The 26,469-nt window shown below is 35.1% G+C and overlaps 1 protein-coding gene across 2 annotated transcripts in view; it reads right to left on the bottom strand.

Moving 5' to 3' along the window:
- Positions 1–26,469, bottom strand: part of LOC150099527 (uncharacterized) — a 79,414-nt gene that overhangs the window by 43,430 nt on the left and 9,515 nt on the right. Inside the window, exon 2 of one of the 2 annotated variants that reach the window (XM_090403414.1) lies at positions 10,220–10,368. In XM_090403414.1, coding sequence (XP_090259540.1) covers positions 10,220–10,368 — 149 coding nt within the window. Of the gene's footprint in view, positions 1–1,130; positions 1,302–10,219; positions 10,369–26,469 lie in introns of those variants that run through there. The other variant, XM_090403415.1, reaches the window with a different exon arrangement.

A 26,469-nucleotide genomic window follows, 5' to 3' on the forward strand; every position in this document is an offset into this window, starting at 1 on the left:
AAGGACAAAAAAGAAAATGAATGACATGAACTCTCGATGATTTTTTTTTTTTTTGAGACAGGGGAAGGAACTGCTATCATCTCTAAAAGAACTTCAAAGAGGGAAGTACAATGTCGTATTCATAACTACAAAAGCAGTGTAGATCACCAGTTATAGAAACACATTAACTGATCAACAGGAAGTTGTTTATAGTTGCTAAAGTTTATTGCTTCTTGGCATGGATAAATCGCTGTCTTTCCTGGTGTAAGCTGTATTTAGTCTCGGTGATTGATCTCTTAAGTCTTGGGGGGGGGGGAATTCTTACTAATACTCCCCCATTTAGTTTCGGAAAGATGATATTCCTATTATGGATTATTTCTGTTGTTCAAAATTTCATTAGAATCTAAGTAATTCGGAAGTGAAATTTTAAAATAAAAACGTATTATGCTGCAAACAAAAGTGATCCTAAAAAGGAGACGGAAAAAAGTCCACTGGACCCCCCTACACTATCATAATATCAATTATTAAATGACAAAAGATAACGGTACATTTTTATTCGAATAGAGCTATGTATTTTAATATATACGTCATAATATAAAATAAGATCCAGATATAATGTAAAAACAAAGTTGCTACAACAGGAGGTAGCTACAGATGCAAGTAGCAATGCAGTCACTCAAAATAATATTCAAATTTCGAAGCAACTTTGTTTCGAATTAGGCAATACTTCTGTGACCCACATTGATGTAAAGAAAAAAATATAAACAATCTTTAGGAACTTGCATTTATTTATTCGTTGAGAACATTTACTGTATAATCTTATCCTTAGTTCAATGAATTAAAAATCATATGGGGGGGGGGAGTAGACAGTATAATTTTTCGCATATCAACAGATAAGCGAAAAATTTCAGAGACGAGAAATCAAACATAGCTGTTTGACCTAATTTACAGTTATATGTGCTTTCAAACATTTGGAGCTAATAGTTCGGCTGCTCACACTCCCATATACTCTTCAATTACTACCATTACTCAAAATAATTATATTAAAAAATTTCTTAAAGCAGATGACGCAGAATTTAGCGAACGGTAGAATCTTATTTTTTGCTCAACTAATCCTACGGAAGAACTGGGTAACTATATTCATCTCCTACCTGCTCGGTTTTGATGACGTTTTCTTCTCCGTGATGTTGTGCTTAATCTTGTTCTTAATATTAAGGTACTCCGAATGGAGTACGGCCAGTGCAATCATCACCAAAAGTGCGAAGGTCAGTGTCATTAAAACCTCCATGATAAACTTGACCTTAGAGAAGGACAACTTGGAACTAAACAAGTATCCGCTACATGGAAATAATACAAAGTATGCAGTAAGGTGGCGCTGAAGTTGTCACTAAACTAAGAAGTGTTGTCATTTACACAACAATTAGTTTACTACCTGGCTCTCGTCCAGATGGTTTATTGTATGCCACATGTATTAGAAACGCTTACGTAGTCAAGAACACTGCATGCATAGAACAGGAGATAAACCAGATGTCGGCTGCTATAATGCAACGCATGAAATCATAAAGCCTTCAGAAAACACTACGTTCGTAGACGGATAAAAAAAATTTACCCTTTTTAACACTCTTGCTGAAAGTCTTGTTTAAAAAGCGGGTTCTTTGTTATTATTTACAACGAATCTATTTCTTTAAAGTGAGAACCTCTCCATTGAAGTAGTAATGAGACTATTATTGTATAGATGTTTCTGGAAATATGGATAAGCGTTAACCCACTTTTTTAAAAAAACATGTGTTTGTTGTGAATGCATCTGTGTGTGTGTGTCTACTTTGGGAAAATGTCAAGTGATGTAAAAATAAGAGGGGACGGTCAGAAAGTAATTCCTCTGACCTAAAAATAAAGTGACGATAGTCAATTGAAATGCGACACACTTGTTATTAAAGGCGGATTGGGAGCAAAAGAAGAAAAAAAAACGGACTAAGCAAATATTCGAAAAGTGGTCTGTATTGACTTACTGATGAATCCTTCCCTCCCCCGAGGTTGGAAAGCTTGCCACCTAACGTTCTGCTAGGTTCTACTGATTTATAATGATTCTGTCTGATGAGCAACCTATCCTCCTTCCTTCCTCTTTGTTAAATTAGCCAGTCTCATGTGATAGTGGTGGGGTTTAAATTCTCGGTCTTTTCTTTCTGGAAAACTAATAAACCATCAGAGAACATACACAATTAACAGACATAAAATACCGGCCTTAACCTGCAAAACAGATGACGAACCAGAAAAAATGCAAGCAATTAACAAACATAATAAGCTGACCTCATAGTCTTGGTTGCTTCGTCCATAACTCCAAATAGCCATTCAGAGCCTTAGTTGCTTCGACCATAATTTCAATCAACACCCATGCCACAGTTTTTCCCATGATGCGCATGCTCTCGCATCCAGAAACAGAAGTCCTCACTTCGTTATAAATACACAAGATTAAGCTGAGAAGTTGATACGAACAATCTCGGAGCTTCCCCCCCGCCTTTCTTTTCTTTTTTCTTTTTGAAAGCAATCTGACTGTTTATGTCTGCATAATTACAGATTATATCAGTGAGACTGAATTTCCATTTTGGGGCAGGCATTTATTTCCAGACCTCTTCCGCTAATATTTCGTAATTTCATAAGCAGGACAATCATCAGATTGAAAAATTTGCTGTGTGTATTTTCACACTTGGGCATAATGCCAGCATAAAGGTAAAACACACAATGACAGAACTACACTGAATATCACATAATTAATAGGAGTCTGGGGAGTTTCCTGAATTGAAATCTAGTCAAATACAACTTAGCGATAATTTTAATGATAACCTTGAACAACGTATTATCAGCATATTTTGTCAAACAACCGTCATTTTAGAGGTAGATAAACGCAACAGATACATAAGGAACAAGGAACTGTGTACAGTGCTAGTGTTGCTCACTAGCGCCGCGTCATGTATTATCATAATGATGCTGGGCGTTATTTGGGCTGTTTTTAATTTAAAGTTTCATTGCACATGTTGTGGAAGTTTATTGAATACAGCTGCGCACAGCTGTTGTTGTGGTGTAATAGATAATCCCATGATTCTTACTGGACACCCTGTATTCTTCCATGTTCTTTTTAACTGCGTTTAATTTCGGTACCTAGAAAAACATCTCCGTGATTTATTCCAGGAGTTTTAAAAGTTTAAAATTTTTCATTATAACCCAATCTCTAACTAAATTAATTCGGTATATTTTTCTCTGCAGGTGTTGAAGCCTTGTAAACTCACAGTAAAGGCTTAACCATTGGAAATCATCACAAAAAAAAATGTGACTATATGTAAGATTACAAATCGAACTGGACAATCTGTGCAGAAATTTAAATTGAGAATAAATTTTATTAAAGGAATCATACACTAGATTTCATCGAAATTCATCAAGCACTTAAGCGCGCACCACCTTCCACGTATCCTTGGATTTCATAACCATAACTCTAGAATAAGGTGATTGGCCCTATGCCTATAGGAATTCTTTTGTTTGTAATTCAACGGGCCAGTTTAGAAATCGGCCTGAAAGAAACAAGAAATGGAAAATCAACTGGAGAAGATACGCTAGGTTCAGAATTATATAAGGTTTAAAGAAAGACTTATTATTTTTAAATAAAATCTATTCAAAAAGTAACCCACCGGAGAATATTCGAAAATCTATCATAAGTATATATGAAAATAATCAAATACAAATTAGATTAAATTATGAGCTATCATATCCGAGAGAGATAAACCAAAGTGTCCGACAGGAATGTCCCCTTTCAGCAACTCTCTTTAATATTTATCTAAAATTGAATAATAATAAAATGGAATAAAAATTTCCATCAAGGGATTAACCTTTCTCCTACTGCGAACTTAAACATTCTCCTGTTTGCTGATGATCAAATAATAATTACAAATTCTGAATATAACTTACAGAAAGATATTTTAAATTTAAATGAGATAGCCAAAGATTATGGAATGATAATATCACCAGAAAAATCTAAAACGACGGCCTTTAAAGAACAAGATTCAATAAGAACTAAAATAGTAATAGATAACAAGAGTTTAGAACAGGTGAATTCATTTAACTACCCAAGATGTATGATTACAAAAGATATAAACCTAAAAATTTAAAAATATTTTAAAATAATAGGTGTAATTAACTCTATATTTAAACCTAGCCTAGCTCAAAAACAAACCAGACTAAAAGTATACAAAACATTAGCCCTACCCGTCCTGTTTTACGGAAATGAAATCTGGACAATAAAACAAAAAGACAAACAAAGATTAACAACAGCAGAAATGAAGTTTATGAGAAAAACTGCAAAGTATACCCTATTTGATCACAAAAGAAACGAAGATATTATGAAAGAATTAAACCAAGAACCAGTAATAGAAAAAATTAAAAAAAATATAAACATAAATGAATGGAACACGTTAAAAAAATGAAAACAGAAGATTGCCAAAACAGCCGTAAATTACAAACTACTGGGAAAAAGAAAACCAGGACCAGGTAAAGTGATTCAAAGATGACTTCTAAGGCTGGAACAGGCCATTCTGGCCTAAATCTTGAAAGCATGATGATGATGACTTTCTAGGTATCGTTGGATTTGCAACCATAATTCTAGAATAAGGTGGTTGGCCCTATGACTATAAGAATTCTTTTGTTTGTAAATCTACAGGCCAGCTTGCTTGGTTGCGGGTCGCAAAATCTTGGCACTTCCGTATGAGAAGATCAGCTAACTTACCTTGGGCTATGGAGGCTCTCTTCATCAAGCACTTATAGAGATGGAGATGGAGACAGACAGACACCGCGCCTCCAGAAATAGTTTTGCTACTGAAATTTCGATGGGAAAGTATGCCGAAAAGCTGAATGATAATATTAATCTGCTACCAACAGATTTGAATGGAAGTATTTCTGTTCGCCTTTTTATATCTCTCTGATTTTTATTAAAGCCAAGACTACATATCAGTGTGGAAGAAGCCCAAATATATAGATAAATTATAGCGAGGGTCTCAAATCTCAAATTTCATAAATCTTTCCAGTTTGAATATCTCTAGTATATGCATACAGAAGGATATATTGACTAAGAAATTTCGAGAATGAAAATTCAGTTTATAACGGAAACACAGGTTAAAGAAAGTATTTAGAATAAGGGACACCAGACTCCGTTAACAACTCTAAACAATTGCAGAAAGAATGCAGTAGTAAATATTATTCCATTCAGCTACTGATTCAAGTGTAGATATAGTTTTTCAAGAAGGAAGTATTAATAACCATATTAGCTGCCTTCAGACTATGTAATAGGATCACGAACAAAATGAAAGTCACGTGTTATCAATATAAATCACTAATATTTCATTATTGCTTGGTAGCAAGAAGCGAGTTTGAAGTATAATATTATTTCAAGTGAGATATTCATTAAGAAATGTGTTGTTCATTTCGAGAGTACTCAATGAATGCCAAACATCAAGGAGGTATTACTGTAATATTGAATATTTAATCAGCATACTTAGGAACTAAGATATGTTTTCAAATTTGTCAAACAGAGGAGCAATGTGAGACGAGACGTATGTAGAAATGGAACATGTTGTTTTTCATTATATGTGTTTTTGTCATAGAAATAAATGTGACAAAACAATAAACTATCATAGAAGTCATATGGCAGCAGATATGTTGAGAACGGTTTTTTGTGCTTTTTAAAGCCATATTTTGTTTCAAATTACGTTTGTTTTCGGTGCACAGATGACAGCTTAGGTACCATTTAACTCTCATGTGCATAACAAATTGCGCATATTGTAATGTGTATAGTTAAATGGATAATGAGATACCACGGCAAAAAAATTATCATTTCTTGAAGTCCAAGTTATTTGAATTTGGAAATTTCTTTAAAATTTTTACATTAAATGAACTTATATTCTTATAGGAAACCAACTGAATATATTTTCATTGGCACGTTCGAAAAAAAATTATATCAGAAAAAATAAATAAATAAGTATGCTAAACACCCGCAAAGATGGTTTCACTGTACAACAGATATGCGTTATGGAGAAGATCAACGATAAATAAATTACTCATCATCATCATCATCATTCCGACCTGCTGTTTCAACAATTGTCCAGTCAGTTGAGTCAAATGTTTCACTTTTTTTTCAGTTTTGGCAACCTGTTTATCTCCAGCTATCACTTCAGATATACTGCGTAGATCTTCAAACTGTTACTTGTTTGGAGAAACTCGGATGGTCGTTATGAAAACTGCAGGGTATTTGATTTAGTGAGGCCTAGTAGTCTATTTACCAAGCTACCACCTTATGGTCTAGCTTCCATTCTTTGCAACTGTGTTTCCAGATTCTTCCCTAGTTGTTTCCTATATGTGGAGGCGGATAGGTTCTTCTCTTCAGATTTCTCCAGCCGTGTTACTTTCACTCGCTCTTTCCCCTATACATAAATGACCTTAACAGTCTGTAAGAACGATGCCCATTGGCTGAAAAGACTTGGTTCCAATCCCATCCAGAACGCACGCCAGCTGAAAAGTCCTTAAAAAAGGATTTTCAGATGATGCTAAGTTAGCCATTTTTTTCTTTTGAAAACCAATTCTTCATCCCGCAAAAAGCAAACCGATCAAAAGAACACACGCACTAAACGACCATAATACGCTGAGCTCACAGCATTAGTCTTCTGACATAATTCAAAACAACTTAATTCAATTCTATTCATCATTTAACAAACTTTCTAATTCAAATATTCGAAGCTTCAATATCCCCATAATTAATACCTTAAACACTGATATCCTTGTCATTCTTCAGTAGAACTTAAAACAACTTTGTCAATTTGAATGATACCAAAACATAGTCCTCTATTATTTCTTGTAAGAGAGATATCACTTTCTCTTATTTCTAATAACATGCAGCTCTCCAGACAAGATCAAATTTCTATAGCTGGGCTGACTATGCTTCTAACCATTCCTGGCACAAGTCCGTCACATCCATATTATTCTCTTCAGCCTCCAAATAGTTTGCAACTCAAGATACTCTTTCTCGCTGATACAACTACTAACTGTTACAGATCTTAAATTCCCTCAACATTAGATACGGTTCTAATATTTGGGACGATGTATCGAAAACCACTTAAAATTCTTAATACTGTCCTCTCCTGTCCATAAGAGGAAAATGAGGACAATTCCGTTAACTGAATGTCCCTCCCCTCTCTATTTCTTTCTCATAGGCTTACATCACTTTCTCACAGAGATTTTGTTTCGGCATTTTTTACAGATATAATCGTGAGCGTTATACTTCTGAAATGGCTTCCATTATTCCTCAAATTTCCTTTACGCTTGTACAGTATAAGCACGAGTTGCTGTTGGTCAATATCTGTTCATTGTCCAGCCAGCTTGAAACTTATGGAACTAACCTATATTTTTTTCTCTTTTATTCCATATGCTTCTGTCCTCAGGAACAGTGTCCTTCATACTGTATTTATTCAAGTACTCACCTACAATTGTTCTAGAAACATCAATAAAGAAACATTACCTTTCTTCTCAACCACTCGAACACATCCGACACCAATGTGCTATAGGTTTTGCAATCTCTCGTCAGTGGGGTTTTATAAAATGGAAAAAAAAAGCAATAGAAAGAAAAGAAATGTCGGGTCAGATACCCCATTGGTAGGCATTTTTTCTTTCGAATACCATGAAAGATCACCTTCAACAGATAAGACATATTGTTGGTATACGAAGAAAGGGAAGCAGAGGACGCCTATTTAGACGATTAGTAACATGAGCGTTTATATCAAAGGCTCTAAAAAAGTAGAAAACATTTAAGATCTGTTTTTAGAAATCCAGAGTCGAAATAAAAAATAGACCTGACCTGGATATCAGTATTTGCTAATGCTAACATTTAATATATGAGCAGTTTAACGCAAAACTTTCTTTATTCAATATACTACCATTTTATTCATATGGAAGAGAACAGTAGCCTAATTATTTGTTGCTAATAATATGAAATTTTTCTGGATATTCTTCTTAGGCGCATTTCAAAAAACAAAGTCGATTTGTTCATCATAAGCGTATATTACAGTTCAATCTGGAAAAAATTTAATAAAACTTGATATCTGGAGTCTTTACTAAAATACATAGGAATTTTACTGACAAAATGTAAAGAAAAACATTCAAAATGATACAAAATTATGTTTTGTACAATGATAATAATAAGTTACCTACGAGTTCGATAGATTGTCTAATGCATAAAAACGGATTTTTTAGCTCATAAAGTAGACAGTAGGGATCTCCTAAAACACAAATACACGATATTTATAGAGATAACAGACTGAACAGGTTTTCCGTAGTAGCTCAGTGGGTAAAATCTGAATCCAGATCCCGTCTGGGAGGCGAAGAATCTTTATAAGAACTTTTCAATTGAAGGCGAGTTAGACCCATTAATAATGGGGACAGAAGGAAAAGGAATTTTCTCAGCGGAAACATAATGTCTAATCCCGCAAGGTGTGTTTGTGGGATGAGGAATTTTCGGAAATGATTTTTTATATATTATGTCTCTAATTGTATCATCCTATTCTTCTATCTTCTAAAGCAATCTTAAATGCATGTCCGTCTATTTATTGTTTCAAATATCATTAACATCTCTCCCAAAATGCAGTATTCGTAATTCTATAGAATAATATTGTTTACAGGAGAGCAATCCAACTATGGATTGAAGAAAAGAAAAGAAAAAGTACCCGTTGAAGAGTCTTTCAAAGTGGAGGCAAATCACGTGTGCTCAGATACAGTATGGGTTATTTTCCCTTGACTAATGGTGCCTTAGTCTTATACGGTGGTAGCGAGATTTTTCCTTACAGAAATTCGTTCTTCAGTCCTCAAAGCATACAAAATCGACCAGAAGAATAAACGAAGTCAGCAGACACAGCACGTTGGTCTCATGGCCTTAATTCCTTTGCAGTAATTAAATCCTTCTTTGAACTCGGGTTTTTGTTTGAGCAAAACAAACTAGACAGGAACACACACACAATTAAACGTACATAATATATTGGTCTCATGGGTTTCGTTGTCTTTAAGAGTACTTCCAACCAATCTCCTATTGAATACGGATCAAATAATGCATTCTGATATAATAATAAACCAATAAACATTTGTCTAACACTTATTAATAGGGAATAGTTTTTCAAAGCATATCGCCTTAGAGCAAATTTATAGCCTAAATAAAATTTTTCGAATGTTGAAAATTTTGGGAATAAGACATTGCAAATATTCAGCAAAGCATTTTAATTTGCTGCTGACCAGAATTAAGATTCGGGACTTCTGCTAGCTTTAATAGTAATAGTGTTAATAGTGATGTGGGCTTGATTGGCTGAGGGTTAGCATACGCGCTCTCCAACCAACAGGCTGCGCGTTCGAATTTCGCCGTGGTCATGGATCTTTGCGATTGTCTTTAGGTGGGAAATGAATTTCGCCGCCTCGCTTATCAGTGGCTTGAAGTGGTTTGAAAAAAGTTCCATGTTTGGTCTCTAAAACAGGGCTTATTGACTAGATATAAAATTACAAAAAATATATAAAAACCGATAAACAAATGAGGGGGGGGATAAATCCTTAGCTCATCCACGGTACAAATGTGATATATATTTATTACCTTTCGTGGGTGGAACCACATTAAAAAATTAATGTACCAGATTATTATCCAAATTGATGCTGTTTGCATTCCTGAAGCTCTGTAAAGTTAAATGTATGTTTAGATTAAATTGACGTAATAGTAACCCACAAACTACAGCTCAATAGTCTGACTTGTAAGTCGTTATTCACATTTTACGATGTGAATAAACGACTTATGGAATCACACTGAAGAATTTTAGATAACTCAATGAGTGTGTAAGAAGAATTACTATATTGGAAAACTTCAGATTTTAAGAATATGCTAGCATTAGTTATTTGTGAAATATTATAGTGGTCTAATGATAATTCTGAATACTGTAGTTTGATTTCTGCTGTTTGATGACTAACAACTAACTGAAAAAGTATTCAAACTTTATCATGCATTATATTGATTAAGTGTTTAATAAACATTTAGACCTACGAGATGGTGACATGTTCTTTGCTCTCCCTCTGTCTCTCGCTTTTGCTCACTCACACTGAGAAGCCGTTAGTCTCTAGATTTTCAATCGATTCAAAGATGCCACCTAACGTGCTGAAACACACTCTTGGTGATTCTTACCTGACAATTTCTAACAGAAGTTCGTTCCCACTTTCGTCGACTATAGCCATCACTTGGTCATAGTTCAGAGTATCACATTTCTTTCCATTAACGCTAAGTATAAGGTCTCCTTCCAGTAGATTATTGTATGCTTTACTCTTTCTTCTAGTCTGTAAAAAGAAAAAAAAAAAGAAAAAGAAAATAGTTGAACGTTGCTTAGCATTTAAATAGATTAACATATTTAAATGTGTGTACATATTCAATATCGAGATAGATGTTCAAAGTCATTGTGTCAGTTGATCAATTCTGTTTTGCAATGTATGTACAATAAGTTTTAATTGTACGTCAGTGTACATCGGGAGTAGGACAATTGTGTGAAACCATAATGGTATATATATACAAACTCCTCCTTTTGTATTTTTAGAATTAGTAATTTTTGATTAATTTGAAATATTAGTTTAATCAGTTTAATGTTACTAATATTTTGATTGTATTAGTGTATTTCAGATGATTGTCACATTTAATTAGCAAAAAAAGTTTTTTGATTATTACTACCAAGGTAGCTCTGACCTACAAACTAGTTTCCCACCGAAAGAGACAGGAAGTAACTTTTCCCAGTGCAGTCAGGCAAGCATGTGACGTAGAAACCTTGGAAACTGTTATGTACCTTGGCAGAGAAAACGATTTGACGCAGACTATTGTTGATTAGGTTTTTTTTATTTTTATTTTCTCCACACAATTTACGGAAGCAATAGACAACATGTCGTCATAGAACGCTCTAGTTGGCAAAACAGAAATTAAACCCAAGGCCACAATTAGGAGCCATTCAGAGATAACCGGAAATGAAAAAACAAAAGTCGTTCTCCAAGAATGAATTATAAGGATTCTGAAAATGTGTATTTCTTAATTAAAAACTGAAAAAGACAACAGCTAATAGTATTATAATTAAAAATGACTGGATCTTGACCTTAATGTTTATCTTAAGGAGGGAAAAAAAGCAATTTTGCTCAAATGATGAAAAGCACTAGAACTTGTAAGCCATATTTTAATTTTTTAAAAATTACATTCAACATATAGACGTACCTTTCTGGTATTTGTTACTCCAAACATATGAACCCTGTACAATAGTTAAGTTTATTTAAAAAATAGCCACTATTTAGATTAACTCTTAATATTTCCGATCCATGCGCATGTCAAATTTAAAGATCTGACTGCGCATGCGTGTGTCATCATTCCTGAAACTTTTAATGCTTGTATTGTGTTTTTGGACGCAACTGGATACTCTGTTTATACATACAACAGGGGAATTACTGAGTCATTTATCTAGGTTCCACTACTGATTATTAACAAAAATAAACAATAAGATACTTAAAAAAAACTCCCTTTTACCGATAACAGACCATGCCTCTTAAAACTACAATTTGTTTCTGTTCTAGTCATTTTCCTTTCTGAAAGGCTCTTTATTCTTAAAGCGGTTGCACGTGCAAGCGAGCACCGTACATATTTCAAGAAGGCCTCTCCTTAGTTGCTTGAACTCTAAAGAATATATCACGTGGTATTATATCCATGACTACGAATAACTTAAGTAATATCATTCATAAACAATAAGTGAGAATGGATAAAAAGAATGCAATCCTCATTTCTACATCTATAAAAAAAAAAAAAAAAAAAAAAAACGAAAAAAAAAAAACCAGTTTTAAACATTTGGAAAAAAGTGTAAATTTTAATCTGTTTCAAAATTAAAATAAAATTAGTTTCGGCGTTTAGAGTTATTGTAAGTAAATGCCGAACAAACTCCGGTCATTAAATACAATACGTAAACTTCAAATGAAATGATAGAAAATAATTGGTTTCTAAAAAATTAGGCTTGCCACTACTAAAGCATTTTTTCTTCGTAATGCTGTTGATATTATTGCGATTATAAAATCCCAACATCATTGTGAGTTTTGGAGAATGGGTTGATTGAATCGATGAATGAGATCGGACGTGTTATTTTAGACTGTGCCTGATTGAATTTTATACAAGGTTTTTCGGGAAACTCACATTGCACTGGCGCTAACACAATTTGATTCCTACTGTCTTCCCCTCTGCATGAAACATGCAAGAAGTCTGAAGGCCGTGTAAGCTCCACCCGCTATGAGGACCAGTGGGGGATGTATGATATTTTAGGTAGGTAGGTTTCACTCTGTGCCTAAGTGAGTTATTGACACTCCTTTCCCCATTTGGTAGAGCATTACAAGTTTAAACATTGTTAGTAGGCCACCTCAGTCTACACGATTTTTTGAGGTCAGGTCCCTAATTCTGCGCGATTATATTTGTAGGCCATCAAGCTTACTTCACTGCGAAATCCCCCACATTCTTTACTGCTCTCAAACAGTTCCAGCCGATAGGAGACACCATCTTGATATGGAAAATATCAAAGAGCAGATCCGGATCCTTAATAAGGAGCAGTCACTAGAGGTACTGGAGTTCGTAATGGAAAAGATTGAATCCGACTGGCCGGGTTTTATAAAGCAGTACACTCAAACTAATGATCAGGATGGAGAGGAGGAGGTAACACAAGGAGAATTCACTACTGTTCTGCCATCAAAATCCCCCCGCCAAAACAACTCACAAGGGGCGCATTCAAACAAAAGATGCAGAACTACAGAAGACCAAATGGATGAACACTCAACAACACTGGATGTCCCGAGGAACACCGAAAAGGTTCCCCCCTGTTATATTATGGGACAAGGATAAATGGACCACTGTCTCATCAGCCCTTAGGGAACATAAAATCTGATATTCCTGGGCTAAAAACCATGATGAAGGAATCAAAATCCAGCCAGCCTCAGTAACTGACTATAGACAAATGACAAAGCTAATGGACAACAAAAGTCTTCCTTACCATACATTTGCTTTACCCAGTGAAAAGAATCTGAAGGTGGTACTTTGTGGGGGTCACCGAAGGTGTCACTGCTGAAGAAATCACTGCTGATCTTATGAGTCAGGGCCTGACCGCAGTCAAAGTGAGCAGGATGCTCAGGTCAGATACGTGACCTATGCCATTGGTGCTGGTAGAAATTGACAAGATGCAGAAACAGATATATGAACTGACTGCTGACTGTGGCCTCAGAATTTCTAATGAGCCGCTAAGGAAAAATTCGTCAGCTGGGAAGTGCCATAGGTGCCAGAGGTTTGGCCATGCCCAAAAACTATGCAAGGCAAACCAGTTGTCTAAAATGCGGCGAGGGCCACCAGATCATAACATGCACCAAACCAAGATCCCAGCTAAATGAGTCAACTGCAGATGACGTCACACTGCCAACTACAAAGGGTGCATTGCCCACCCAAAGAACCGCGGGTCAGCAAAAGTTGCCCTTCCACTACCCCGCAGCGACACTCAAGGCAGCAGTACAGATCCTCCCCACCCGGTCCAAATAATCTCTAATTCTCAACTCAGGAAGGAAAACAAACTGCAGCAGTGACTAAAACTTATGCCGAGGCCGTACGACCTAAGGTTATTCCATCCCATGAACAAATTAGCTCTAATCTAACGTCAGTATTAACTGCCTCACTAGCTACCATGTTACAGGAATTCAGTATGACAAATACTTCGCCATCCTCCACGAAAAGATCCTGCAAGGCACTCATTCAATTCTGACGGCACTCAATCATGAATAAAAGAAAATATAAGCCTAACTCCCTCATCATCACTGCGTGGAACGCAAATGCACTGAGCAACAAACTCCTGGAACTGCAAGAGTTCACTCACAGATACAATCCTGATATAGTCTTAGTAAATGAAACATATCTCATGCCAGCTAATAGTCCTAAATTACGGGGCTACGTGTTGTAACAAACAGATAGACTCACCTCCAGTGGAGGAGGCATAGCGTATTCATTAAAAACTATCTAAGCCACAACGCCCTGACCAATCTGCAAACCAAGAACCTTGAGATAACAAGTATTGAAGTTCATACTAACAATACCGGCAGCATCGAAATCTACGCCGCATACAACCCATCTCATTTTTGGCATCTGATTTGGATTCATTCTCGGCTCTACGGACTCCATTATTATGGCTGGAGATTTCAGCTCCAAACATACAGCTTGGTTCAGCTTCACAATCAACAATAAAGGTTGTACATTAAACAGTTATTCAATACAAAACTCTATAGTTATAGCCGGACCTACAGAGCCCACCCATCATTGCCCAATTGGAAGCTCAGATGTACTTGACACATTCATTCTCAGAAACATTAGATACCAGTATCAGCTTGAAACACTAAACGAGCTGTCTTCCGACCACAACTCCATCCTGCTTAAGCTCGGTATGCTAGAGCAACTCACTCCTCCGCCCTCCTTTATACCTTGGGACAAACTCTCTAGAATTCTCCCAGAGCACATCGGCCCAGCTCCCGTTATTCACAATAAAGGAGATAGACTGCTGTAAACAACCTAACCAGCCAAATCAAAAAAGCAATAAAATCGGTTTCCCAAACTACAGTCTTTCACCCGATCAGCCGGATCCCCTGGGAAATCATGGATCTAATAAGAGCAAAAAGCAAAGCTCGAAAGATATACCACAACACAAGAGCCCCACAAGACAAAACAGAACAGATTAAATCGGCAAGTTCGTGACGCTCTTCAAGAACACCGAAACCATGATTGGGAAACCAAATTGACTAATTTAAACCCAGAGGACAAGTCTATCTGGAAATTCTTGAGATCCCTTCGCACTAAAAGACAACTTATTCCCTTAATACAGACCAAGAAGGGAAAAGCCCACACAGACAAAGAAAAAGCTGACGCTCTAATAGACAATTTGGAAAGACAATGTAACCACTCTTACGAAAATTTAAACATCAACCTTATCTACAAAATTCACCGCCGTGTCAAGCAAGCCTTAAGACAACAAAAGGATAATTCAGAACCTCTCACACCTACTTCTCCAGCAGAAATAACTAGTATTATAACCCACCTGAACAACAAAAAGGCTCCAGGGCCAGATGGCATCTACAACAGAATAATCAAATTACTATCCAGAAAAGCTATATTTCATTAGTGGAATAAGAAAACATGAAATAAAAAAAATTATATAAAAATAAAATAAAATAACAATCTAATTATATGTGGTTTTGAGCCTTGTAAAGATTTTTCACTTTTATAAATTGGTTCTGCTGCAATGTGTTGCACAAGAACTAGTTCCAAAAGGGATTCATCATTCAATGACACCTTTCTCCAATCTTCTGGTATCCAATGCTTATGTTTCATTGTCTATCTTAGACGTAGCGATTTGTGTGTGGGAGGGCAGGGGGAACTCCCAATGGTCATTCAATAGTAACACGTCTCTTTACGATCCTGTCAGTCCTTCATCTGTCTTTTACATCAATATCAGCTGTTTTTGATGCACATCAGACTTAATTTTTATTTTTTTCCTTTTTATCACGCCATTTTCAGCCAAGACGCAGTTGAAAGTGACTTTCATCATAATCTAGCCGTTCGAAATCACTAAAGTCACAACCATTTCCTTGCCTCTCTCTCTCTCTCTCTCACACACACACACACACACACACACACACACACGCACGCACGCACGCACAGAAATATAAAATACCTATTAGAAACAATCTATTTCCTATTTATAGCCGGTGCCTTGTCGTTTAGTTACATGCAATTGGAAAATGTCATTTAGTATGGAATTCTAGTATATGGACCACTGAGTATATATTACATTCTAAATAGTTGTATGCTATACCGTTTTTAATCAGCTGATCTTAGAAGGTGACAAGATTTCTTCTGGAAACTCGAGTTTTTCTTTTAAAAAAACAGATAAGCTGATTACACATCCAAATCCATTTAGTGGAAATGTCTCTAATAATTTTAGTCATTTTAGTCACTGAGTGTGTATGCCGATGGTTTCAGCAGTTTAATTTTTTATGTGACTCCCACCCACGTAATGTTATAAACCTATAATGTATTAGTACTGTCGATGGACTAAGAGTTCCGTAATCCGGAATCCTACTCTAGAGACCAAATATGGTACTTTTCAAGCCACTTCAGGACTCTTATAAGCAAGGTAGGCAGTGCAATGGATATACTCGTAACATCAGCTGTTGACACTGAGAAACCTGCGAGGAGCTAACTGCTTGGTTGATTGGTACGCAGAACCTTTTCCGAATCTACGCTGCTGTGACTTGATGGTCTTCTAACATTTATCATAATGAGCTTCGTAAGATCTGTTTCAAACTACTTTCAATCTATTTCCGTACAGACATACTTCCGTAATGACATATATGTTAATTGTTGAATGAATCATTCGTACGATATGTACAAATTTCTTGCATTTAAGGAAGTGGTCAGTCTTATGTTCGTTGTCTCTTGTGATGAGCCAACTGTGTGTGTGTGTGTGTGTGTGTGTGTGTGTGTGTGTGTGTGTGTGTGTGTGTGTGTGTGTGTGTGTGTGTGTGTGTGTGTGTGTGTGTGTGTGTGTGTGTGTGTGTGTGTGTGTGTGTGTGTGTGTGTGTGTTGATTTAATTGCTCATTTGGGCTCCATAAAAATAATATACATTGAGAAGATGCACTTTCTTTTATTAACTAAAGAATGAAAAATATAATTTTAATTATGGAAAAAGATGACTGACTCATTCACCTTCGATTCTTATTTCATCAATATTTTCGTTCCCTACTCATCAATGGTCTTAAATCTTTCTACAAGCCTGACGGTGGGTATTTTCGAAAAGTTTTCAGCAGGGAATTTCTTCACGCTCGTTTAGAGTGCTTTTCTACAGGATAAAGTAGGTTAAGCACGGGCAATATTTCAAACGTAGGATGAAGAAGCACAAAGTTGGATGGATTCCAGTGTAAATGCCAACAAAAGTGGTCTTTCTTCCTGGAAATCAAATATCTTTCAAACTTCTGTTAACACCAAATGCATAATTTCTGTGGTTACTTGAGAGTCCAAAGAAGCCGCACAAGGGTTCATTGTCCTATATTTTGTTACAAGCAAACTAGGACAGTTCAACTTCGATACAGCCGTATATATATATATAAAAAAAAAAACATAAAATGACATAACTGGCGGAGCTTTGTTTTCTCTTGCTATAACGAAGCTTCCTTATACACTCACATTATAAGAGATTAAATTTCTCCAATTGCACAGAGATTTGTTCCATTTTATATCTAAAATTCGTCAATAATTTTTTTTCAAATGAGTTTCCAAGAACGTACAAATACCAAGAATATTCTACTTAGTGTAGGCAATATTCAAATATGATTGAATGTTATAATAAATTTTGTTAAAAGCACTAAGAAAATATAAACATACTTGGAAATAAGCTTCCATACGTGAACATTTTATGTGTATCCCGCCCACGTAAGGCTGAAAACCGATATATAAAATACATTAACATCATCGATGGCTAAGGAATTTTTTCCAACCAACAGAGACTGAAGGTCCGCATTCCTCTGTGACCATGGATGTTTATCCATGGCCACGAAGGGATGTAAACCTTCATCAAACACGGCCAACCAGGCGGTGTTTGATGAATGGTTATATCACATACACATTCTTTTGGAGAACAGTTGTGTGTTAGTTAAAAGAAATGATGCTAAATAATCTTTTTTACAGTCGAATTTTATAAGGAAGTGCGAATATTCGAATGTGTCAAATTTTGACTTCATTCACAGTTAATCAGCTTAAAAGTGCAATTAAAAATATGTACTTTTCATATGTTACAACTAGAGGTGTGGCTTGCTTAGCGTATTAAAATATTGACTTATTTGCCCCCCCCCCCCCCGAATTCCAAATTAATTGTAATGTCAGAGGAATTATATTTCTGGTTTTTAAATTTCTCCCTCGTCATTCTTATAACACGCCTTCCTGTAGAATTAGAAAGACCTGGGTTCGAATCCCGTCTAGGATGCGAAAAACCTTCATCAGGTCTTTTCAGGCAGGATTTTCATCACACAAAATAGGCAAACCAGCCATAACAACACATGCAATTTACAGACATAATACACTGGCCTCATGGCATAAAGTTAACCAAGTCCAAAACATTTAGAATGCATGGTGAGCATCCTGTCACTTACCTACGGACATCTTGCGTAGACATATTACTGACAGTGAAAACATACACTGATTCCTCTGCCACCTAGTTGATGAACGTACAAACAGCTACGTAAAACGTGAAGTGTCCATCTTAGGCAAACAAACAATAAGCTGTTTCATTGTATAGGAAGATTAGCTAACCCATTAGCTATTTTCAAGGTCACCATTCTGCCAAAATGGCTATAAACACACAAGCAGCTGCTGGCCAACATCCATTCACTGTGTAGCTTCAAACATACCGAATTAACTTCTCATCTTCCTCTTTGTGTCCTTCTACCTCTGTACTCTGGAACTGTCTTTCCCACACATTTCCCCTAATAAAAATAGCAGTTTCATATTCGACATCAGGGAAATCATCGAAGTTTGATCTAAAATTCGTCAATATTTTTTTTTTCAAATGCGTTTCCAAGAACGTACAAATACCAAAAATACATCATGGAAACCATCAAATTTGTATTGATCAAAATAAAGGAATCTAGAGTAGTTGGGTGAAGGTTCATTTTCTTGATCATATGAATCAGTAAAATAATATTTGGTTTACAGATCAAGTATTGATAAAATTTATTAACTCTACCAACTAGTTTCGCCACACTTTAACTGTTGGCATCTTCAGGGCACTGACATATAGGTTTAAAACAATATCACAATTATGAGTAACTGTAAAACTTAATAAATTTTATCAATACTTGACCTGTAAACCAAATATTATTTTACTAGTAGTTGGGTTTGTTGTTGATCGGATAATATCCAGTCATTGTTTCTCTAATCATTTGCATACTGCATTTTTCCATTAATCTTTCGATAACATGAATATTATATTTTTTGCCTTCAAGTATAACTGCACAGTGGCGCACACAGAGGGGGGGGGGGTCAAGAGGCTCTGATCCCATAAAGGAAACAAAAACTAGAAAAATTTCCAAAAATCTTTTCCTAATTAAAATTCATTTTTTTTATTTATGTTGTGCCGTGTCTTCTATTTCTATACTACTTATGAATTAGCGATCATTGCAGATGCTCAGTCATAGGTCGTATGAGATGCATAGTGTGTATTCTCAAATCGTCTACTCAACTTCCCCCCTCCCCAAGATTAAATCCTGAGTGCGCTACTGTAACTGCATAACCTTTATATGGGGAAATATCAATGGCTAATCCAAAGATAAATCGATGTATAACACATTCGAGGCTCTTTGATTTCAGGATTCTTTTCTACATATACTGAATTAAATTCATGGGTTCCACAGCGTTTTCAATGTGGCCTCATGTTAATAATAGGAAAACGTAGCTTAATACGTTCGAAATTTTAATTGTAAACATTTTTTTCTGTATTCACTAGATACAAAATGGAATTAAAATCGGAGAAATTTTAAAACGCATTTAACTCTACAGTATATACATGAAATGTTGCATTTGTTTCTAAAATGAAATTAAAAAAAAAGCAAAATAGGAGAAACATTCTGAAATAAATAAAAAAAAATCATACTATGAATAACTGCACCGGAATGCTGTCTGCAGACAATTTTTAGCTAAAAGGGGCATGACCAGTTTGGGGATGAATTCCCACAGTCTAATATTCCATTTCGCACGTGAAACTACAGGGCATGTACGAGTAATGTAATTGTCTCGTAATAGTAATTGCAATACGTTCATTACAAGTGTTCTTAGATGTTTTAAAGTGTTGCAGATAATTTTGGAATTATAATAGGATTTTTTAAACGGATGTTCCTCCTTGTAGTTGCTTCAGTAGCTAAAAATGTCTTCAGAAATTGCGTAAGCAGTTCACAACTACCAGTGTTGCCAGGAACAAAATTCTCTTCCTACGCATTCTGTTTGCTCAAATAATTTTTTTTTTCGAATTCATTAGGGATTATTTTAAATGTTCTTGGAATAGTTGCAGTAAGCGTGCAACAGTGTATAAAGCTAAGCATGTGCTTGCTATTTAAATATCTTCGAGCTCAAAACTATTCGCGTATCGGCACTATTTTCTAAAGAAGTTTTAAAACTGATTTCTCTCTGAATAAACTTACGATATATAAAAATAGCAGATAAAGGTATTTCTAAAGTGCAGTATAATAGTTATTATGAATGAATGAGAGAGAGAGAGAGAGCGCTATCTGTTCATATACATAGTTAAATCAATTGTTCCGATCAATTGAATCAATTGAAATAATCTTCTAACGCCTTTTCGTTCTCCAAAGGGAGTAGGCGGCACTGGTTTTGGAAACAGATACACAGCTGTCCTCCACCTCTCACCAAAACTGAGTGCATTCCCATAGCGTGCTAAATAAGATGCAATGTTTTATAACACTGTGGGTTGTGCGCACTTATGTGGGCGGATATTGCTCTACGGTCAACTTTTCTCAGAAAACTCGAATTTCTTGAATGATGTCTCTCTCTCTCTCCTTCTCCTTCGATGAGTCTTTGACTACAGGAGAATTGATGTAATAATAATAATAATAATAATAATAATAATAATTTCTTTGGGAAATAAAAACCTACAACAAACGCAGTTTTTTGTTATTATTAATTTTTGATTTCTAGTTTATTATTTTTATTTATTTATTTAAATTAGCAATTAGAAACTTTATCAAAGATATCTTAAGAGAGATTGAACAATGATAATTAAGAAAAGAAATTTTAATCAAGTAATTAAACAAAGAGAGACGAACGAAGATAAGCAGCGATGTTTTAAATGATTCTAGGCAATTTTATTTTATACCTGCATTGCCTACAGGAACAAAATATACGCTATAACTCACAATCATAAAGAATCTAAGTCCAATATTTCCTTCAGTAATAACTACAAGATTCAATGCAAAACTATACTGTTTGGAGAAAATGACAGAGGACGAATGGGAGAGCTCAGGAATTTCACTTTGCTCCGGACTAACTAGGTCAATCGCTTAAGATATCAGGCATGAAGAGCTTTGTGTGTGTATGTGTGCGTGTTTGTGTGTGTGTGAGAGAGAGAGAGAGAGAGAGAGAGAGAGAGAGAGCGTGCTTTTATTTAGAATAATCAACCGTCCAAACCGTTTTCAGAGCATTAAGTGAACAATGAATACTCAAAATGCATAATGAAACAATGGTCTGCTTTATGGAAGTTTTTTCACTTGGCTATGCTACTAATTATATATTGGGTTTTATCCTTTATCCAAGTGTTCGCAAACAAAGTTTGCGCCTGAAGTACTTTCAGGACTGGGGCAACTCGTGATAAAGGTGGTATAAATTCTCATCATTTTCCTTAGTATCTCCCATAATGCAAAGCACATCTCCTTGAGGACATGTATAATGCTATGCATTAAGTGGGTCTGGCTCCCATTGATGAGACCTCAATAAAGGTCGTTAGTTTATGTGAGATGAGAACTTATATCACCTTTACCACGAGTTGCCCAGTCCTGAAAGGCGCAACACTTGGATAAAGGATAAAACCCAATATATAATTAATGGTTTGCTTTGTTTGAAGAAATATTATTGTTATTATTATTATTAATATACATCCTCCTTAGCTCACTTACTCCTAGACGAGATTCAAACCGAAGGTAGAATCGCGTCTAGGAATAAAAAAGACATTAGAGGATTTTATTATTTTATATTTAAAATATATGCATAAATTATATAAATAATGATAATAATAAGTACATTTATTTATATTTTATTATTATACTTTTAATATTATACAATATTTTTATTTTACTATTTTTAATTATTATTGTTATTAAATAACAATATTATTGAACACTATTGTTATTCAATTAACCTTATTTATGAATCTATTCATAACTTTGTCAATATCTCAGTTTCATTTGACAACTTGCAGTGCTCATACATCCCAAGCTACAGTACCTTTCGCAGTCAATGCGTTAAACACTGATCTTGCCATATTTCAGTGAGGTGAGAAACCTTGTCTACTTCAACGCCACCGAAACCCAATTCTGTCTTATTTCACGCAAGGAAGACAACACTTCACCCCTCCCCCCCCACCTTTGATAAAACTAGATCTACATGCAAGATTAAATGTATTAGATATCTTCTCTTTTAGCATACGAACATCATATCCATAGCATCCTCTGCATCCAAAAAACTAGGTGTTTTGTCGGCTCAAGACATTATCTTTCGCCAGTACAAATTCTAACACTGTATAAATCCCAAAGAGAACGATCCCATTAATCGATGACTCCTCTCTCACTTCAATGACCATCTCATTAAATGTATTATTTCGCTTATGCCTCTTTTACAGGTATTTTCAAGGTCACCGTTCTGCCGACATGGCTATAAACACACGAGCAGCTACTGGCCAACATCCATTCACTGTGTAGCTCCAAACATACCGAACTAACTTTTCATCCTCTTCTTTCAGTCCTACCTCTGTACTCTGGAACAGTCTTTCCCACACATTTCCCCTAAGAAACCTCTAACTGTTCAAAAAATATATAAACAGGTTCTTGTTTACACGTGGCACTGATTTTCAGTTGCAGAAATTCTCTCAATTGCGTGCATTCTCTGACTGGTCCTTATAAAGATACTTCGTGTTCGAAGACCCTTTATATGGGTTAAACAGACTGAACTAAGGGAAAACACGAGTTCGAACCACGTCTTTACCGACTGAACTGAGGAAACTCTTGTTTAATTATTCTGAATTGTTTTCTTTATTTAGTTTTTAACTTTTTTAAAATGTTCTTAAGCGTATTTTCATTATGTTCAGATGTAATTAAACGTGGAAACTTTCTTATGCTTAGATATTATTAACCATTGAAGTGCAATACAATAAAACTGCATGCGTTGGACAACCTAATCTACCGCATATTCAAACCTATTCATTTGAAATTATAATTTCCATGGAAAGGCTCATAATTTGAGCTCTTGAATTATAATTTTTACGAACGAAAATACATTTCTGATGATGATCATCATCATTACAAGGAGATTCTATGTTAAGTTACATATAAAGCAGTCCGTGAAGTCCGCATATTTTCTTAGCGAAACCGGAATGAACCTTCGAGTTATCTAGCTTTCTACTTAACTATAAACTAATTTATCTCTCTTCATCTTAATTACTTTTTTTTTTCATAGGCTGTGAATCGCTCGTTTTACGTGTATAAAAGAAAGCCGCTGTTCTGGGAGACAAATAAATCCTAACTATTACACTATGTTTAGCAGCAGATCTATTTCCAGATCTAATTCATCGTATCTCTATTTATACGTTGTCCTTAAACGTGGTTAAGAGATAAAGTTTGGCAGCAATTAATCTACCAAAATTCAAATGTGTGCACAAAAATGTAAGGATTTGTTTCTATTGCTGAAGACTCGATATATAAATTTAAAATTTTTCCATTATACGTTTTAAACAAAAAAATAATCCAAAGTAATCAGGATGAATTGCATATGGTTAAATATTACAAAAGGTTCTAACATATATAGAAAAATAAAAATTCTATGATAAAAATTATTATAGTTATCGGATTCAAGTACTTTATTCTGACCAATGGACACAAAAAATTCTTTTCGTGTGGATTTTAGATTTGGAATTAATCAGTTGCTAACAAAGCAACAGACGTATTAAACCCATTTAACTTAAATATGAAAATGATGCGAGATATTAAATCGAATACGTTTTAAAACAGCATTTTTTTAAAGTAATGTGATTCGTTATCACACCCGTTGAATTTAGTATTTTTAGCTTGGTAGTTCCTATATGCAGACGTTCAAAATGAATCTAATAAGTGCATAAGTATTTATTAGATTCATCCCCCTCCCCCCCGTTTGGTAAAGACTGCCTAATTTTGCTGGTGTTCACCGGCGAACTATTTCATACGCTCAGATTTAAGGCGCATAATAGGCGCCTCCGTAGCTCAGTCAGTATAGACAAAGCCCTTTGATCGGAAAGAACTGGGTTCGAATCCCATCCAAAACGTGAGGCACCTTTATCTGGTCGCTTTCGACTAAAGGTAACTTAGCTTCTCATACGGAGGTAGGGGTTTTTTCGTCCCCCAAAAGAGTCAAACCCGATCCCTAAATACATACTTTTACAGTCACAAAAATTGTCCCCACTCTCTCCCAACGCCAGACTCTGCGACAAGCCGGTTAGGGGGTTGTCTTAGAGTCTGGCGACAACCCACAGTCATACATTCACACAAAAAAAAAAAAAGCGCTATAAAGAGGAAGAAGATTTAATGCGCATAACACAAAGTTTGTGAATCACATCTAACTTAGTTCATTAGTAGTTTTTAAGATAGATTATTAATTCTTCTTATTATTAAATGACACTTCTATAGTTCCAAATTTCATCGATGTAATGCAGACTGTAATCCACAGTCTGCATTACACCAACATGTACAGTATTTATTTATTTATTTATTGCTTGTAAATTGCATGTATTCTCTGTCCAGTCTGTCTGTTTTGCAAAGGAAAAATCTGATTTTTTTTTCTTCTATAGGGATAAACCCTACTACCCCAGTACGATCAGCTAACCTACCTTCAACTGAAAAGCTCATGTAAAGATTCTTCTCGTCATGAAACCTAATTTTTTTTTTTTTTATTAAAGGGAGCAAATCCACATGCCTATTCCATCTATGAAGGAGCCACATTAATGATTAAATAATAAAGATGCCAATAAATGAATATACTGATTTAAATAAATAAACTCTTTCTGGTGAAAAACTTAAAAGGCAATAAAATTTTTTTTAAAATATACTACTGTCTCAAACGCATTGAAACTCAATTTTGGATGAACAGATCATGCACATCTGCTACTATGTTTCATCCTGAACGGATTGAAAGATAAGATAGAAATTCAGGCCTCGAGGAAAGACATCGCTATTTGGCACAAGTAACGAGTTTAGTATTGTTGCTGCCAAATGGGATCTTTTTGATAGTTTTTACGCCAGATGACTCTAAGGACTGCCAGAATCTAAAAAATATCACATCACTTTTCACAGCTGGGGAGGTCGTGCAAGCTTTGCCAAGTCTGAATTTTCACACAAGTGAACCAACTTTCACTGAACTTTGTTTGATGTTAAAAGTCTTAAAAAAAACTCCAACAGAAATACTAATAATAGCAATTATGTAGCATTATGTATATATATTAAAGAAAAATCAGATCTTTGGCGAAGATGGAATTTTTTTGTGTGTATATATATATATATATCGATAAGAAATGACCAACAGAAGGGAGATCCCCCTCCAACACACCCACCCACACACCACTCTGATGTCTCTAGGCTTCTTTCGACAACCCTGAAATTGTATTCAATCCAGACTGAGAAGCTTGAATTTAAGTAAACGATTTTAAAATTAACGCAATTTTATCCAACAAAAACTTCGATCGATTTTAAAAGAGTAAATTTTTATAGGGTGTGTAGTACGTGCATTTCTGAATTTAGAGGGTGTGTAATAATAGTAATTATAATAGTAATAGTAGTAATAGTAACAGTACGTGCATTTCTGAAACCATTTTAAAATATTTCTTAATATTTAATCCATGCGTTTTAGGTTTAATGTCCTATCACGATAAAGTAACTTGGAAACCTAATTAATATTCTGATTAGGCAGTTAATCCTATGTGAAGCATTCTTTCACTTTTAAACTACATTTACATCTGAATAACTAACATAGGAATAATGTAGTCGTCACATACACAAAGCGGTTTTATATAGCACCAAGGTCTTTTTACGCGTCTGAGGTCAAGTCTGCAACAATTTGCGTGATGCATAATCGACTTCGGTTATCTAAGTGGGTGCGGTAATGCAGAATTTCTTCTACTGCACTTTAAAAAGCAGTAGTAGAAATTCGAAAGAAAAAAAATTTAGAAAGGTAAATCAATGCATGAATCCAATTATCATTATTTAAAAAACTATATGACATAATATTTGGTTATTTATTTTTTAAAACTTATTTGCAATAAAATGCAGTGAGTTCATAAAGAAATTCTACTTTATCTACTGCTATAATTTATATAAATATACATTTGCAAGTCTTAACTTAAAAGTCTTAAATACGAATGCGCAATCTAATATTAAAAGAATAACTTTATAAAACCATTACAAATGCCAAATCATTTACCTTCAAATAAGCATTTGCAATAAATACAAAACCTTTAAATAATCAATCATGAAGCAGATTGTGTAAAAGGTTTTGCAAAGAAATGAAACTGAATATTCATTTTATGAATGTCTGGGATGAGTTT

The sequence above is a fragment of the Typopeltis vanoorti genome, chromosome 14 (genome assembly GCF_054136105.1).
Source record: "Typopeltis vanoorti isolate ZY-2024b chromosome 14, IOZ_Tvanoo_1.0, whole genome shotgun sequence".
Classification (NCBI taxonomy): domain Eukaryota; kingdom Metazoa; phylum Arthropoda; class Arachnida; order Uropygi; family Thelyphonidae; genus Typopeltis; species Typopeltis vanoorti.